The sequence below is a fragment of the Saccostrea echinata genome, unplaced genomic scaffold (assembly GCF_033153115.1).
Source record: "Saccostrea echinata isolate AGI-Se365-2 ecotype Australia unplaced genomic scaffold, CSIRO_AGI_Sech_v1 ptg000054l, whole genome shotgun sequence".
Taxonomy (NCBI): domain Eukaryota; kingdom Metazoa; phylum Mollusca; class Bivalvia; order Ostreida; family Ostreidae; genus Saccostrea; species Saccostrea echinata.
In genome coordinates, this window is record NW_026889803.1 from 8,915,132 (window position 1) to 8,928,566 (window position 13,435).

The 13,435-nt window shown below is 34.7% G+C and overlaps 1 protein-coding gene and 1 long non-coding RNA gene across 2 annotated transcripts; one reads left to right on the top strand and one right to left on the bottom strand.

Annotated features, from left to right (window-relative positions):
- The first annotated feature begins 965 nt into the window (after positions 1–965).
- LOC133171653 (uncharacterized) lies at positions 966–1,798 on the top strand. Its single transcript, XR_009718835.1, has 2 exons — positions 966–1,129; positions 1,404–1,798. It is a non-coding gene; the product is annotated as an uncharacterized LOC133171653 (long non-coding RNA).
- A 1,187-nt stretch (positions 1,799–2,985) lies between these two features.
- LOC133206095 (apolipoprotein D-like) lies at positions 2,986–5,046 on the bottom strand. Its single transcript, XM_061342024.1, has 4 exons — positions 4,526–5,046; positions 4,200–4,330; positions 3,861–3,946; positions 2,986–3,722 (listed from the first exon to the last, which is right to left on the bottom strand). Exons 1-4 carry the CDS (start codon positions 4,646–4,648, stop codon positions 3,499–3,501), a joined length of 564 nt encoding a protein of 187 aa, XP_061198008.1. The 5' UTR covers positions 4,649–5,046; the 3' UTR covers positions 2,986–3,498.
- Positions 5,047–13,435: the final 8,389 nt, after the last annotated feature.

Consider the following 13,435-nt stretch of genomic DNA (forward strand, 5'->3'; position numbering starts at 1 on the left):
AAATCGATGTTTGATCGCGAAGTGAGATACTGGACCTGTCGATGAGATGTTGGACCCCTTACGTCACACAATGGGCGGGGTCAGCTAAATCTCATTTGCATTCGTTGCATGGTGTTCGACATACATGTATGTCAAAAAAATGATAATAAAGTAAATAAATAAAAGGTATAACAAAACATTTATTGACTTTGTTCTCGGGCAAGTCGACCCCTCGAACAAAACTGTTTCTTAGGTCCGACAAAACGCATGTTGCCCTCGAACCCAGTCAATAAATGTTTATTATTGGTTAATACACACTTTCTTGAATATTCTTTATGGAATTATAAGTATTGAAACCCTTTACATAAGCTATCGTGTAAATGTATCAATAAACTTAAATTGAAACAAAAACAATGAAGTAGACAGTCCATTCCAAAACAAAACGAAATATCTAAAGGTGATCTTTGGTCTCTCAAACATCGATGTTTCGAAAACCATGGATATGTCGAAGTAAGTTGGAAGTCCCAACCAAGTTGCAAAACTCCTATATCGTTATTACAAATGAGCACACTGCTTTCTTTAGCAGGTTTTCGTCTTTTTTTTAAAAACAAAATACATTAAATAGAATATGGATGTGAACAAAAACGCAGAAACACCAACAAAAATTACAGTTAATTACAAGTTACTACAATTTTCACTTAGGTAATGTTCTTCCATAGCTGTGTGTGCACTGTCACTGTGTAGCAACATAAAACTCTTGTTTGTTTTTTTTTTTTAATTTATCCTTATTCCTTATACATGTACATTTAAATGAAAGACGAACATAACTTTCTCTCTCTCTCTCTCTCTCTCTCTCTCTGTGTGTGTGTGTGTGTGTGTGTGTGTGTGTGAGGGTGTGTTTGTGTGTGTTTTCAACTGACGTCTATGACTTGCTTTTATTTTTGCCTCAGCGGTATTTAAGTAACATGACAACTATATAGAGGTATGTGAGCGTTTGTGCACGTGTGTGTGTTCAACTGAAGTTTGTGACTGTACCCTCAGCGGTATTAAGCAGTGAAGGGCACATGATTTTTCGATTTTGTGGTGCTCCATTTATTTTATCTTATCTTCCCGATAAAGGTGCCATGTCGAAGGAAACGAGGAGGCTCAGGTTAGAACCACTTGTTTCAACCTGTTTCAATGTATTATTAATTGATAAATGATTTGATGAGTTTTTAAAGAGGTCAATTGAGAGATAGCTTTATGATTCTTGGAGAGAATTCTGTAAGAACGAAATCTAAATGTAAACTTATGGTGAAGGAGGGGGTATTAAAGGGAAGACATGCATTGTCACATACAGCGATTTTTGTTGTTAATGAAAGTCGGGTGGGTTTGGAAACTAAAACTGAAACTAAAACTAAACTGTTGTATTTATTATTTTACAGGTTATGTCTTATTGCATTCGGAATTGCAGTTCTACTGACCGGTCTTGTAGATGGCTGTAGTGTTTGGAATGAAGGAAAATCGTGTATGTGCGAATGTGAAGACATCTCTATCGCCTGCAGGACAAACTGCTATGGATTGTGTAGCAGTGGGTGTCATGGTGCCGTTGAAATTATCAACCAAAAGCACTGCTACGACAAATGTCACCACGACTTTCAAGACTGCACAAACTCATGTTAAGAAGCAGGAAATCGGGCAAATTTTATTGATATTTGCTTTTGCTAAAAGAAACTTTAAATTAATTTGAGTCAATCTTCCCACATCTGGATGAACACGTTCAGTTTAAACAACACTGCATGGTGTATTTGTATTCAGTAAAACGGCTCTTGGTGAATGAGTTTGAAAATCCAAATGGACTTTACGAATTGCAAAAAAAAAACAAAAACAAACAAACAAAAAAAAAAAAAACGAATGATCTCATGCACTATTGCGTGCATAAATAATTGTTAGATATGATAAACAAATTTAACTATTTCCGCATAGGAAGGAATCATTACGATTGATGGCCTAGCTTTTACTAGTGTCTTTCACTAATTAACAATTTTCAATTGCCAATGAGTACATGACTAATTAATGCTTAACATATATTCTAATCTCATGGACCAGTCGTACTCTTTTGTAACTATAGTTCATAGGGTTTCGCAGTACCTATGATTAACAAACAAACTACTTTCAATGATACATTTAGATCGTTAGTCACTATTTTTATTCATACATTATTACTGTATGACTTGCAAAATACAGAAATAGAAGTTTCTATTGTTAAACTACGTTTTCCCTTATTCATCATTTCTGTTTCTTGTATACTCTTCGCCGAACTTTATAGGTCTTGAGGACAGGATCCTCCCCTCCCCCCATTACCGATATCGAACCCACCCTGTTTTTTTTCTATTAACTTTCTTGTAAATCATCTTTCAATGTTTGTTAAAGGTTCGCGCCAAATCACCTACAACGAAGGATTTCAAAACCAAAGGCCAAGGTATCGGAGAGGCTGCTATTTTAAGTATATTTTATCGTACGAAATTTTCATAAGATTGAAGTTAGATATGACATCAGCAAAATGCACCCAAATCAGAGCTTTCATTTATGTAATTTCATCTCATCCTGTGTGATTTCCGTGTGTGGATATATAGTGTAGGTAGTCCAGAACAGAGCTAAAAGCAACTTTAACAAATTTGTTTGACAAAATGGATAGACAGATGTACACAGTAATCACGCAGGCCAGTAGGAAGCGATTTCACTATGAGGGGGCACAACCATACATTTTCAGTTGGGGGGCACTATCAACTACCAAAATTCCTTGACAAGCCTAAAAAAAAGGTCTTCAGACATTATTATTGAGGGGGCACAAGCATCTAGAGCTTTGTTTTCTACAGTATTCTATATATCGGCAAAAAGTATTGGGGGCACGCCCCCGTGCCCTCCCCCACCCTCAGGTTCCTACGGCCATGCACATGTTGATGAAATCAACCCATAGATCAGTGTTGTTAAACAATCCAAAAAAAAAAAAGCATGTACTAGAAAAAGTATTTTATAATTTATTTTTAGTTTCATAGAAGTATCAAATAACACAAAGAACAACTAAAACGATTCTTAACAAAAACAAAACATTTCAAGATAGTACATTTTAAGAGAAAGCAATCTTCCATACTACAGCTACATTTGATAAGATCTGACTGCTTCAACTGCAAAAAATCATCTTATTCCTAATTCTTTACATATATACTGGTACGTATAATTTTATAGTGAGCAACTACACGAATAAAAAATTGAGACAAATTCAAATAATCCAACTATATAGTTACAAAACTACAACAGATTATATGTGTTGGACCATAACAACAATATTCCCAATTTAATGTGTTGGACACTGTGAAAGTGACAGCATGAATGTTATTTCATCAAAAATATTCATTCTGAGAAATGAAATCTTTTTTTTTTGACATATATTTAATGGAAAAGAAACAATGTGGCTTTATTAGCAAAAGAACATGTCTTATATGTACATTCAAATGAAATCAATAATACAAACAATGGTTAGCAACCACTTTGATCAGTCTTCATAAAATGATGTGTATTAATTTTGTATCCGTCCATTATTCCAAAAAGTTTTTGTATAGTTGAATCTGGAAGTGTCCTTGATCGCGCCAAAATCCAACCGAATTCAAAATGGCTGATTCCGAGAATGCTGGTACAGGAGTAGATTAGTGTGTAGTTTTCATAATCTGTGTCTAAAACCCAATAATTTCCATAGGGAGCAGCTACAAAGGAAATTTTAAGACACGTGATTACTTATACGTTTACTTTAAAGATAAGATGAAAATACATCCCCTATTTCTACTAGTATATAGAATTTTATTAAAAGCATTTGAAAGCACTGATTGTATGTGATGACTTACCAGAAGCAAATTTAACTTTAAGTCTGGATCCAACACTTGGATCAGGAATGTAGATGTCACCAATTGCTGTGCTTGGACTACCATCACTACAAGGAAGTAATTTTATAATCATTTCATAGCAATGAAGTGTACATGTATATCTACCTTTCTCACATTCTTTTTGGCTTGAGATACTAGTACGTGCAGTTTAAAGTATTCCAAGATACCTCAACCATTCTCAACAGATCATGAGAAAATGCATTCTTTTAAATGCTATACGCAAGATATAGAGAATACTGAGTATGATATGATATTTAATTTACCAAAATTAAGAATGGGTGTATTTCGAACAAGTCATACCTTATGGAAACTCCAGTGTTGTTCACACGAATGTGACCATTAGATTTCAACTGATAGTTTGCCTGAATACATTTCTCGTTGTTCTCGAAGTTGGCTTTGAATTTGTAAATTTCATACCATGTTCCAAGATACTAAAAACACAAAAGATGCTACATGAAAATACAAAAGAATTTGTCTTTTTATTACAATTTTTTGAACATTGATCAATTGCTTTAAATTTCACCAGTGCTCCTTCATTATTGAAATACCATAATGAATCAGCCTATATTTATTTATTTTAGCATTTACCTTATTCAAAAAGATAATAAAATGTATTATTGCCTTACTCTAGTGAGGTTGAAATTGTCTTTTGTGGAAATGGTTGGACATCCAAAGGCGCCAAATTCTTGAGCCTGTGACACAGCTACAAAAGAGGCGACAATCACCAAGAGCATCATCTTGAAAAACATGTGTATCGATATATGTCTAACTTTTAGTATTTATAGAACTTGTCCGGGGTCCAGAGTGGGGAAAGGATCAAAATATGTCTATTACCTTAGCATTGCAAGGGTTGGTGAAAATTTTATAAAACATTCCAATCTTATCTTTGTTCAGTAATAACTGAGGGTCCTTGGAATTCTCCCCCTTTCTCCTTTTTTTTCCACAGCTCCTCCCGTTGGAACCCATTCCATTCACGTGTCCAAAGGCATGGCCCTTTTTCTGGTTTTGTAATTTTGTTTATGGTGGTTAGGTAATGCTTGAAACATTTTTGGGTTGCTTAGAACCTCGTGCACTGTCTTCGCCAATTCTTAAGGACATCAGACGATCATAGCTAACGAACACGACGATATAGACCTAAAATTGTAGTGTGGATGCCAATAGATAAAATTACTTTTTAATACATGTACTTTTCTAATCACATTAAAGTTAAACAAAATAGAATAATAAGCAAATGCACCCTATAATTAATTAAACTCTATTTATCATATTTTATTTTTAATGAATATGTTAAATTACTTCGTACAAGATTGATTTTAACCAGTTGATTAGAGGAGTACAATATCGATACTAAGAGTTTTTGAATTACTAAGAATAAAGGTGACTATCGTTAATCTTTCTCAGTACAAGAGAACCGAGTCTTCTTTCACCGAATCTGTTATCATCTGAGGAATTTGACACGGACATACTATTGATTTCTAGTATATAAACAATTCTGACCACATCGAAAATCAGATAAACCAAAATAGGGCAAGACAAAGCAGAGCATCCTCTTGCAACATGACATCATTACATTAACATCCCCACCAACCCCCCAAATTATAGTTTAAAACAACTATAAATTTAAACAGCATAATTGACCTCGGCTCTGACTCTACTTGATACCAAATCCGAGATAAAAGTGCTATCCATTTCTTAACTTCTGATCTTTTGAACGGATCAAAATGACTCCTTGATTTTTATTGATTATGCATGTATTAATTTCAGTTGGGGACACATCAATATACCGGTAGTAGCTTCGTTTTCTATAGTATACTATATATATCGGCAAAATTATTTGGGGTGGCACTCACCCCCCGTTAAAAAGAGTTCAAAAGTAAATTTTCCAAAAGAAAGGTCTAGATAAAAGAGGAATACATTGTCAAACTATGTGGAATAATCTCAATAGCAAGACTTGAGGATTTTTTATTGCTTCTACATTGTTTCAATGCGCCTTTTTTTTTTTGCACCTAAAACGTATAAGGTGCTAAATATATTTTACATAATAATTGTGAAACAAACAAACATCACTTCCAACTCTAAAAAAGTTGTTCGATTGTAATTGATTGCATGTACGCTTTCGAAATGAGGAAACTTACACAATTAATGAATGATATCATGTAAAGGGGGGGGGGGGGTAATGTAAAACTTGATTGCGAGTGAAAAAACTACTGCCGTATTTTGATTATTTTCTGAAGAATATATTTTGAAAACGAAAACAACACGACACCCTGCAGTGTTTGCATTTTCCCATATACGTCCGACTATTGTATTTCAGATTATTGCCTTTAAATGTTCCTCAAAATGTGGAAGCAATTTACTTCTTTATGGCAAAAAATGTCCCCGCAAATTTTCCTACGGATTTATAAGCTTACAGTGGTTCGATTTTATACATGTATTTTAAAAATAAGAAGTTGGTAATGATGCAGGCTTAATTTTGCAAGTGAAAAAAAATCTTGAAATGTATGTACATTAGAAACTACGGAGGTGTATTAGTGCCATGTAATATTTTTTTAAGTTGGTAATTCCAACTTTAAAGTTGGCTTTTCCAACTTATAGCTAGTAATTCCAACTTTAATCTTGGCCTTTTCAACTTTAAAGTTGGTAATTCCAACTTTAAAGTTGGCTTTTCCGACTTTAAAGTTGGTAATTCCAACTTTAAAGTTGGTAATTCCAACTTTAGAGTTGGCTTTTCCAACTTTGAAGTTCGAAATTCCAACTTAAAAGTTGGAAATTCCAACTTAAAAATTTGTTAACTCCAACTTTAATGTTGGCTTTTCCAACTTTAAAGCTGGTAATTCCAAAGAGAATTTTTCACTCATATGGAGACGCCACCACTTGCCGCGGTGGAGGGCTACAAATTTCGACCTATACTTGGCACTTAGGGCCATTGAGCAGTGAGGGATCTTTTTCGTACCAGCACCTACTGCGACACGGGACCTCGGTTTTATACGGTCTCATCCGAAGGACCGGTCTCCACGTCCCGCAGTGGGATTCGAATACGCGACGAAAGGATCAACTACTTACTCCTCGATTGTGAGCAGTTGGCAGTGACAATCAGCAGTTAGCAGTAAGCAGTTGATTGACTGTCGCACATGGAATACGCATATGTTGCATATGGAATTAGGTTTGTTGAAAAAATACTTTCCCAAAAAGAAAGAAAAAAAAAGAAAGAAAAAAAATCAGATTATATTCGAAATAGATGCATTAATCTGTTATTCCGTACATGACATCGAATATCTTCACGTGACACCGTTTGAAACTTGCTTTCGATCACTCTTTTGTGTTGTGTAAAACCTGTTTCTAATCGCATCCATACCTGAATGAATTTGTATAACCGCTCTTGTCCCCACCATTGTTTTGCTTCCATACTTAGCCATCGCTAAACTCACTTTTATGAGATCTGAGAGCTTAAATTACCACTCAAATAACGTCACAACGCATATACTGGCTTGATCAAGTTCATCTTTTTATCATTGGTAGGCCATTTTCAGAGAATGTCAATGTGTGCCATGATCCTCATCTAAGGTCATGAGGAGAAAGGTCACATTTGTCTCCCATTACATTATGGTTATGCTGGAGAACAATCGTTTTCCTCAACATAGAACCCGGTGGGTTGGTTTTTTCCATCCTTTGACAAAGTAATTTCACCTTGAATTTTTTCCCGGATCGGATGCCTATCAAGGTATTTAATTTTTTTAAATAGTGAAATAGTGAAATACACAATATTGTACATGCTGAGCAAAGTTGCACGGAATGTTTGAGTTACATTTTCTTGGGGGAGGGGGGTGGGTAGAGAAGCTGCCAAACACTAAAATCAACCTTTTTACTGTACCAGCAATGATTAACATAATTTGGAATTACGTCCAAAAGATCAAAACTCAAAGGGTGTGGTTGGAGACATATTGCTTTTGGTCTCTCTGGGCATAGATAGGATTTTTTAATATGTTTAGAAGGAAAAAAACACTTTGAAATAACCCATCTTCTGACCGGAATTATTTTTTCTTTGAATCGATACCCATGACGTCACCCATGAGTTCATTGGTGCCTATTAAATGTTTTCAAATGGTTTCTGAGTCTCCTGTGCAGAATTAATTTGTATCGCCACTGTTAGATAAATCGTCAAACAAACACGCTTAATCAGATTTAACACCACTGGGAATCTTATAAAGTTTGGGGAGATAAGACAATGCTAGAATCAGGGATTTCTTGGGTATAAGTAAACAAAATCCATGTAAAGGTCTTTAAAAGTACAATTGACATGGTATAATATTGAACTTTTATTGATCATAGGAACAACAATGATTCTCGTACGAAACAACACTTTGCAAACCATCTTTTTTACTTCAAAGATCATTGTACACTGCTCTGGACTCTAAACTCCATGTGATGTACGATTTTATACATCTATCCCCCCCCCCCTTTTTAATAAAATATTTTGAGTTATATAAAATTATCATATGTTATTATTTAAAATTTACAGTTGTCCATTTTGTTTTATTTTTCAGGTTTGGTTTTGATGGACTTCTTTATTTTGCAATATTTCTGAAAATAGCCAGCTCAGGTAATGGATTTTGGAATGAAGCTGGAAAATTCTGTCTCCTAAACGTAATTTGAAAAGAAAACTACTTTTTTACTTTCAGATCCCCAGAGCTGGATTGAAATTGACGCGGAAAAGGAAGTGAGAGCTGGGAAAGATGAATTGATACTCATATGCCGAGTACCAATAGGAAGACTATCCGAAATCAACAGGAATTTTAACATCCAGTTGAACAAGAAAGACCTAAATGGACAGAACGAAAAATCACTGGTTTCAATTGACTACGACATTATAAAATGGCAGGATGAGGGGTTCAGACGAAGACCCGGAGTTAAAGTTAGAGGGCTGGTGAAAGTGCTGGGTATCCCCGGACTTTCTCTGGTGATAGACAGAAATGGGATCGAGTGTGGGAGGGATTCTGGAGTCTACTTCTGCGTCATGACAGCCATTAAAAAAGATCTCAATGTGGTTGCTAATGCTAGAAGTGAAGAGTTAACGATTGTGGTAACAAGTATGTACTGTAACATTTCTACTAATTGTGTCTAGAAATAGAGAATCAAATATAATACAATTCATTTAATTTATTCATATGCAATTACTAAATCGAGTAAAAGTTCTGCAAAGCCATAGACTGAAGTTTGGTTATTAGAAAATTTCTGTTACATATGGAACAATTTGAGAATTTTTGGTCATATCTTTAAGAGGTCTTTGGAGAAAAAGAAAAACTTAAAGAATTCGAATTTATGAAATTCATTCCCGTACATGTATATCAATGTGCTGCCTATTAAAATACATGTATATGTAATTAGATACAATTGTATTATACTGTAAAATGGTTTCCTGACGTATAAGAAACTGTCTTCACATAGCTACAAAATAGTTCTTTGTTGAGTTAGAACATGCAGATACATGCAGATGTTCCCAGAAATTCCTTGTTAGTCAGTTTATTGTATTTTTGCTTTATTACAAAAGGAGCAGAATATTAGTTTTAAATATTTTTGGCCAGGACCACCAGAAAATGTTGGACCTATGATATTTCGTGACAGCAACGGACTAGAATTATCTTCACGGAATTTTTCCGAGGGCACAAGTATCTTTCTACATTGCATGGGAGATAGTTACCTTAATTCTGTAAGAAAAAAAATCAACATTTGAATTTTTTTTAAATCATTTTATTTCTTTATATAGGAATTTTTAGATTATGATAAAAATGTTACTCGGGTGTATTTTAAAGGTAATTTTTGCAAAATTTTCGAGCAGAAACATATACAAAATTATTCCCTTCACTAAAATTCTTTAAACCGTAATACCATATATGATAACATAATGTTTTCAGTCTGTGGCCCTTATTTTGCAAAATTAATTCCCCATTTACAGTATGTTGCGCTTTATAAAATCCATAAAGTTATTTCTTGTAATATTTTATCAAGATTCAATTAAATTTTGTGCAAGACATTTTTTGCAGTAAGGGAAACTGGGAATAGGTTTATAGATTGCAGCTGTTCGCAAAGTTCCAAATTCTTTTAGAATGGATATCTACACGTATCAAAATTGTCTTTTCTCTATCTATGAATTTAGAAGCCTATAAATAAAAACCCAAAACAGAAGTGAGGTAGAAATTTTATTATTCATCGAAATAATCACATTAATACAATGTACATTTACCTGAATCTAGGGAATAAGATGGTGTATCAAACGAGAGAAAGACACAACATTTGCAGTCATTCACGACAATACAACAACAAAGCCGTTGTCCTATAATGGTTGTCATTACAAAGAACACAGTATTCTATCGCTAGAAGTAACGTCGGAGGATATGAATACGGAAGTCCTATGTGAAGCGGGATACGAAACTTTATGTGGAACCGGAACTGCAAACGCCACTTCCTCCTTTATGTTCTGTAAGTAGCATGAAATAAATTTGAAAAAATAATGCATTTTACAAGGATGCAACAATTTTTCAATGTACATGTATTTTGTAAAAAATTGTAGGCAATTTGTAGCATATCTTTTGTAGACTCATCATATGAAGCATTCACAACAAACGACTATGAAATGGACTCGACATCTGATGGTTATACAACTTCCTTTGAATTAACCACGGAGAGTACGCCAAACGAACCATCATCTCTACCAAATAGTTACTCCTCTTCCACCATTACAACTGAACAAATTATATCTACCAATAATCCACTACAGTCTACAAACACTTTTATTCAAAGATTTTTAGAGTCATCCAACACGACAGGGTTGTCGTCCTTTACAGAGGTTACAAATGATGAGACTGATGAGCCCTCTACCACCGCTCAGCCTGTCAATGGTGCTGAGGAGCTCTCAACCGCAGTCTCTTATTATTCGACTCTTCTTAGTGAAGCTCTTTCAAAACACGAAACGACAGAATCGATTAAAAATAAACCAAGTCCATCTTATACAAGAGGATATATACCATACGGAACCAAAAATACACCAAAATCTCCCTTATCGGGAGCAACTTTAGAGTTTACATCAAGTGAAGCATTTTCAACCAGAAATTCTACAGAAGAAATGTATTCGACAGGCATCGAAACTACAATCAACCCTTCGGCCTCTACCAAATCAGAAACCCTGTACCATTTCGACAATTTCACAGAAATAACTGTAGATTTAAAGAATACAACGCAAAACATCACAGTTCACGCCTCTTATGGAACTTATTCAAACACAACATTAGTTTCAGAACCTAAACGTTTCGACACAACTACTGAAATGACCTCTTTCAATTCAATACACGTACAAACCACGGCGACAGACCCTTTTACACAGCAATCAGCGCAAATCACCATTTCACAACCAAACTTTCAGGGTGATCGCAGCACACAATCAATGCTACATTCTACGGTCAACAATGACAAAAAATACACTGAAACCACAACATCACATGACATCAAAAATTTTAACGCCACCGCTTCTTCTTTGCCATTCATAACAACCATGCTAGTGAATGCGAAAGTAACTCACAAAACGGACGAAAGCATATTGACAAACTCTACTACAGAAAATACAAAAATATTCTCTTCATCCGTTTCTGGTACTGATGATGGTATATCTACTGTTTCTTATCCCACCCAGAGTGCAGACTTAACGGGAGGGACGTCAGAGATTCATCAAAATAGTATGACTTCAAGAATAACACGGAAAGGTGACAATATTACCTCTTCATTAATGATAGTCTCAAATATCTCAGCATTAATAACTGCTGCAGTAACTTCTGCTTATTCAGATAATCACCAGAGTAGTAGAATTAATACACCTCTTACCGGACGACCTACATTGCAAAGCAACACAATGCAGCCTTTCGTAACGCCGATGACTTTAACAACCCATTCTAACAACCAGCGTAGAACACCAACAGTTATTTCTTCAACAAGAACATCTCAAAAAACAAACCCAATCCATTTTATTATGACATCATCGAAAACGGAAAGACCGAGGCCCAATAAACACCCGATACATCAAATAACTAATTTTCCAAGGCAAACACATAAGACCAGGAGACCAAAACAACGCACAACGACAACAACTAATGTGCCAAATGGCCTTCTGACGAGCACCGCACCATCTAAAGCTAAGGATATTCCCGCAAAATGGCAGACGATTCAGTTGGCAGTTATGACTGCCATGTCGGTGACCGTTGTTGTAACCATGGCAATAGGTTTAGGACTGATTTGGAAAGCAAAGTTACAGATAGCTGCTGTAAGAATTAAACCATCATTGGCTCATGTGTAGTAGATTTGACTGTCGATTAAAACATGTAGCTAGAAAACGTGTGTATTGTTTTTGTTTTTATCTGCTGGCTTGTTTTGAAATTACAATTATTATTTCAATGCGAATCGATCATTTCAATGTTTTAGTCACGTCTACTTTTGCAGTTTTTGTCAAACCTAGTACTTCTGTATTTCTTCTTTTGTGGAACATTTGGTAATTTTGAGTGTACGTTAGATGTTAACTGGAATGTTAGTTATGTAAAGCTACATCTTTCGAAACTTCATTCCAATAAAAAGAAAACTTAATTCCAATAAAAAGATTTGCATTCGTAGTTCCTTGCGATTCTTGATGTGTATATTAGAACTACATTTGGTTAGTAAAGAACTATCGCTCGACTCTCCAGTTTTTTGTTACCAATATATATATATATATATATATATATATATATATATATCACTCTTCTAAATGACATGGTCATAGAAATCCACAGCGGTCAATTTGGAACAGTATTGGAACTTTCAATACTGTGTTTGAAACAATGACTTCTTCAGCAAAACTTTGAATAATTGCATTTCAGTAGCTCCAGTGAACGATCTCTTGTGCAACATCTTGTATTTCTTTAAGGTGATTTTTTCATGAAGTAAACTTTGTAGCAAAATAGGGAAGACCAAAGGCGTTATTGAAAACAAATATAGGCAGCAAAGGAACCAATCAATTGTCTAGTCGTTTCATTCTGTATCGCATTTTTTCCTAAGAGGCGGTCCATTTGTTTTAATCATAATGTAATCTGGATTCAATTCTTGTTCCCCGCGCCGCGTCAAACCTAAGACGTACGTAAACATATATATACAGTTACTGCTCCTTGGCCAAGCTGCCTCAAAGGCCCTCATTCTAAATTTGAAGCCCTTCACTAGTATGTGACGTCTCTTAATGAGTGAAAAATTCTCGAATGGGACTTAAAACAACATGCAATCAATGATCCTTTGTGTCAAGTACTTCGTAAGTTCAAGACTCAGAGATTCACAGCCGCAATCTACAGTTATATGTCTCCATCGTATTCAGTATTGGGTTTCCGAATAAAGAAATATATATATATATATATATATATATATATATATATATATATATATATATATATATATATATATATATATATATATATATATATATATAAAGCACTAAAAATGACCAACGACACGAACAATAATAATTGTCA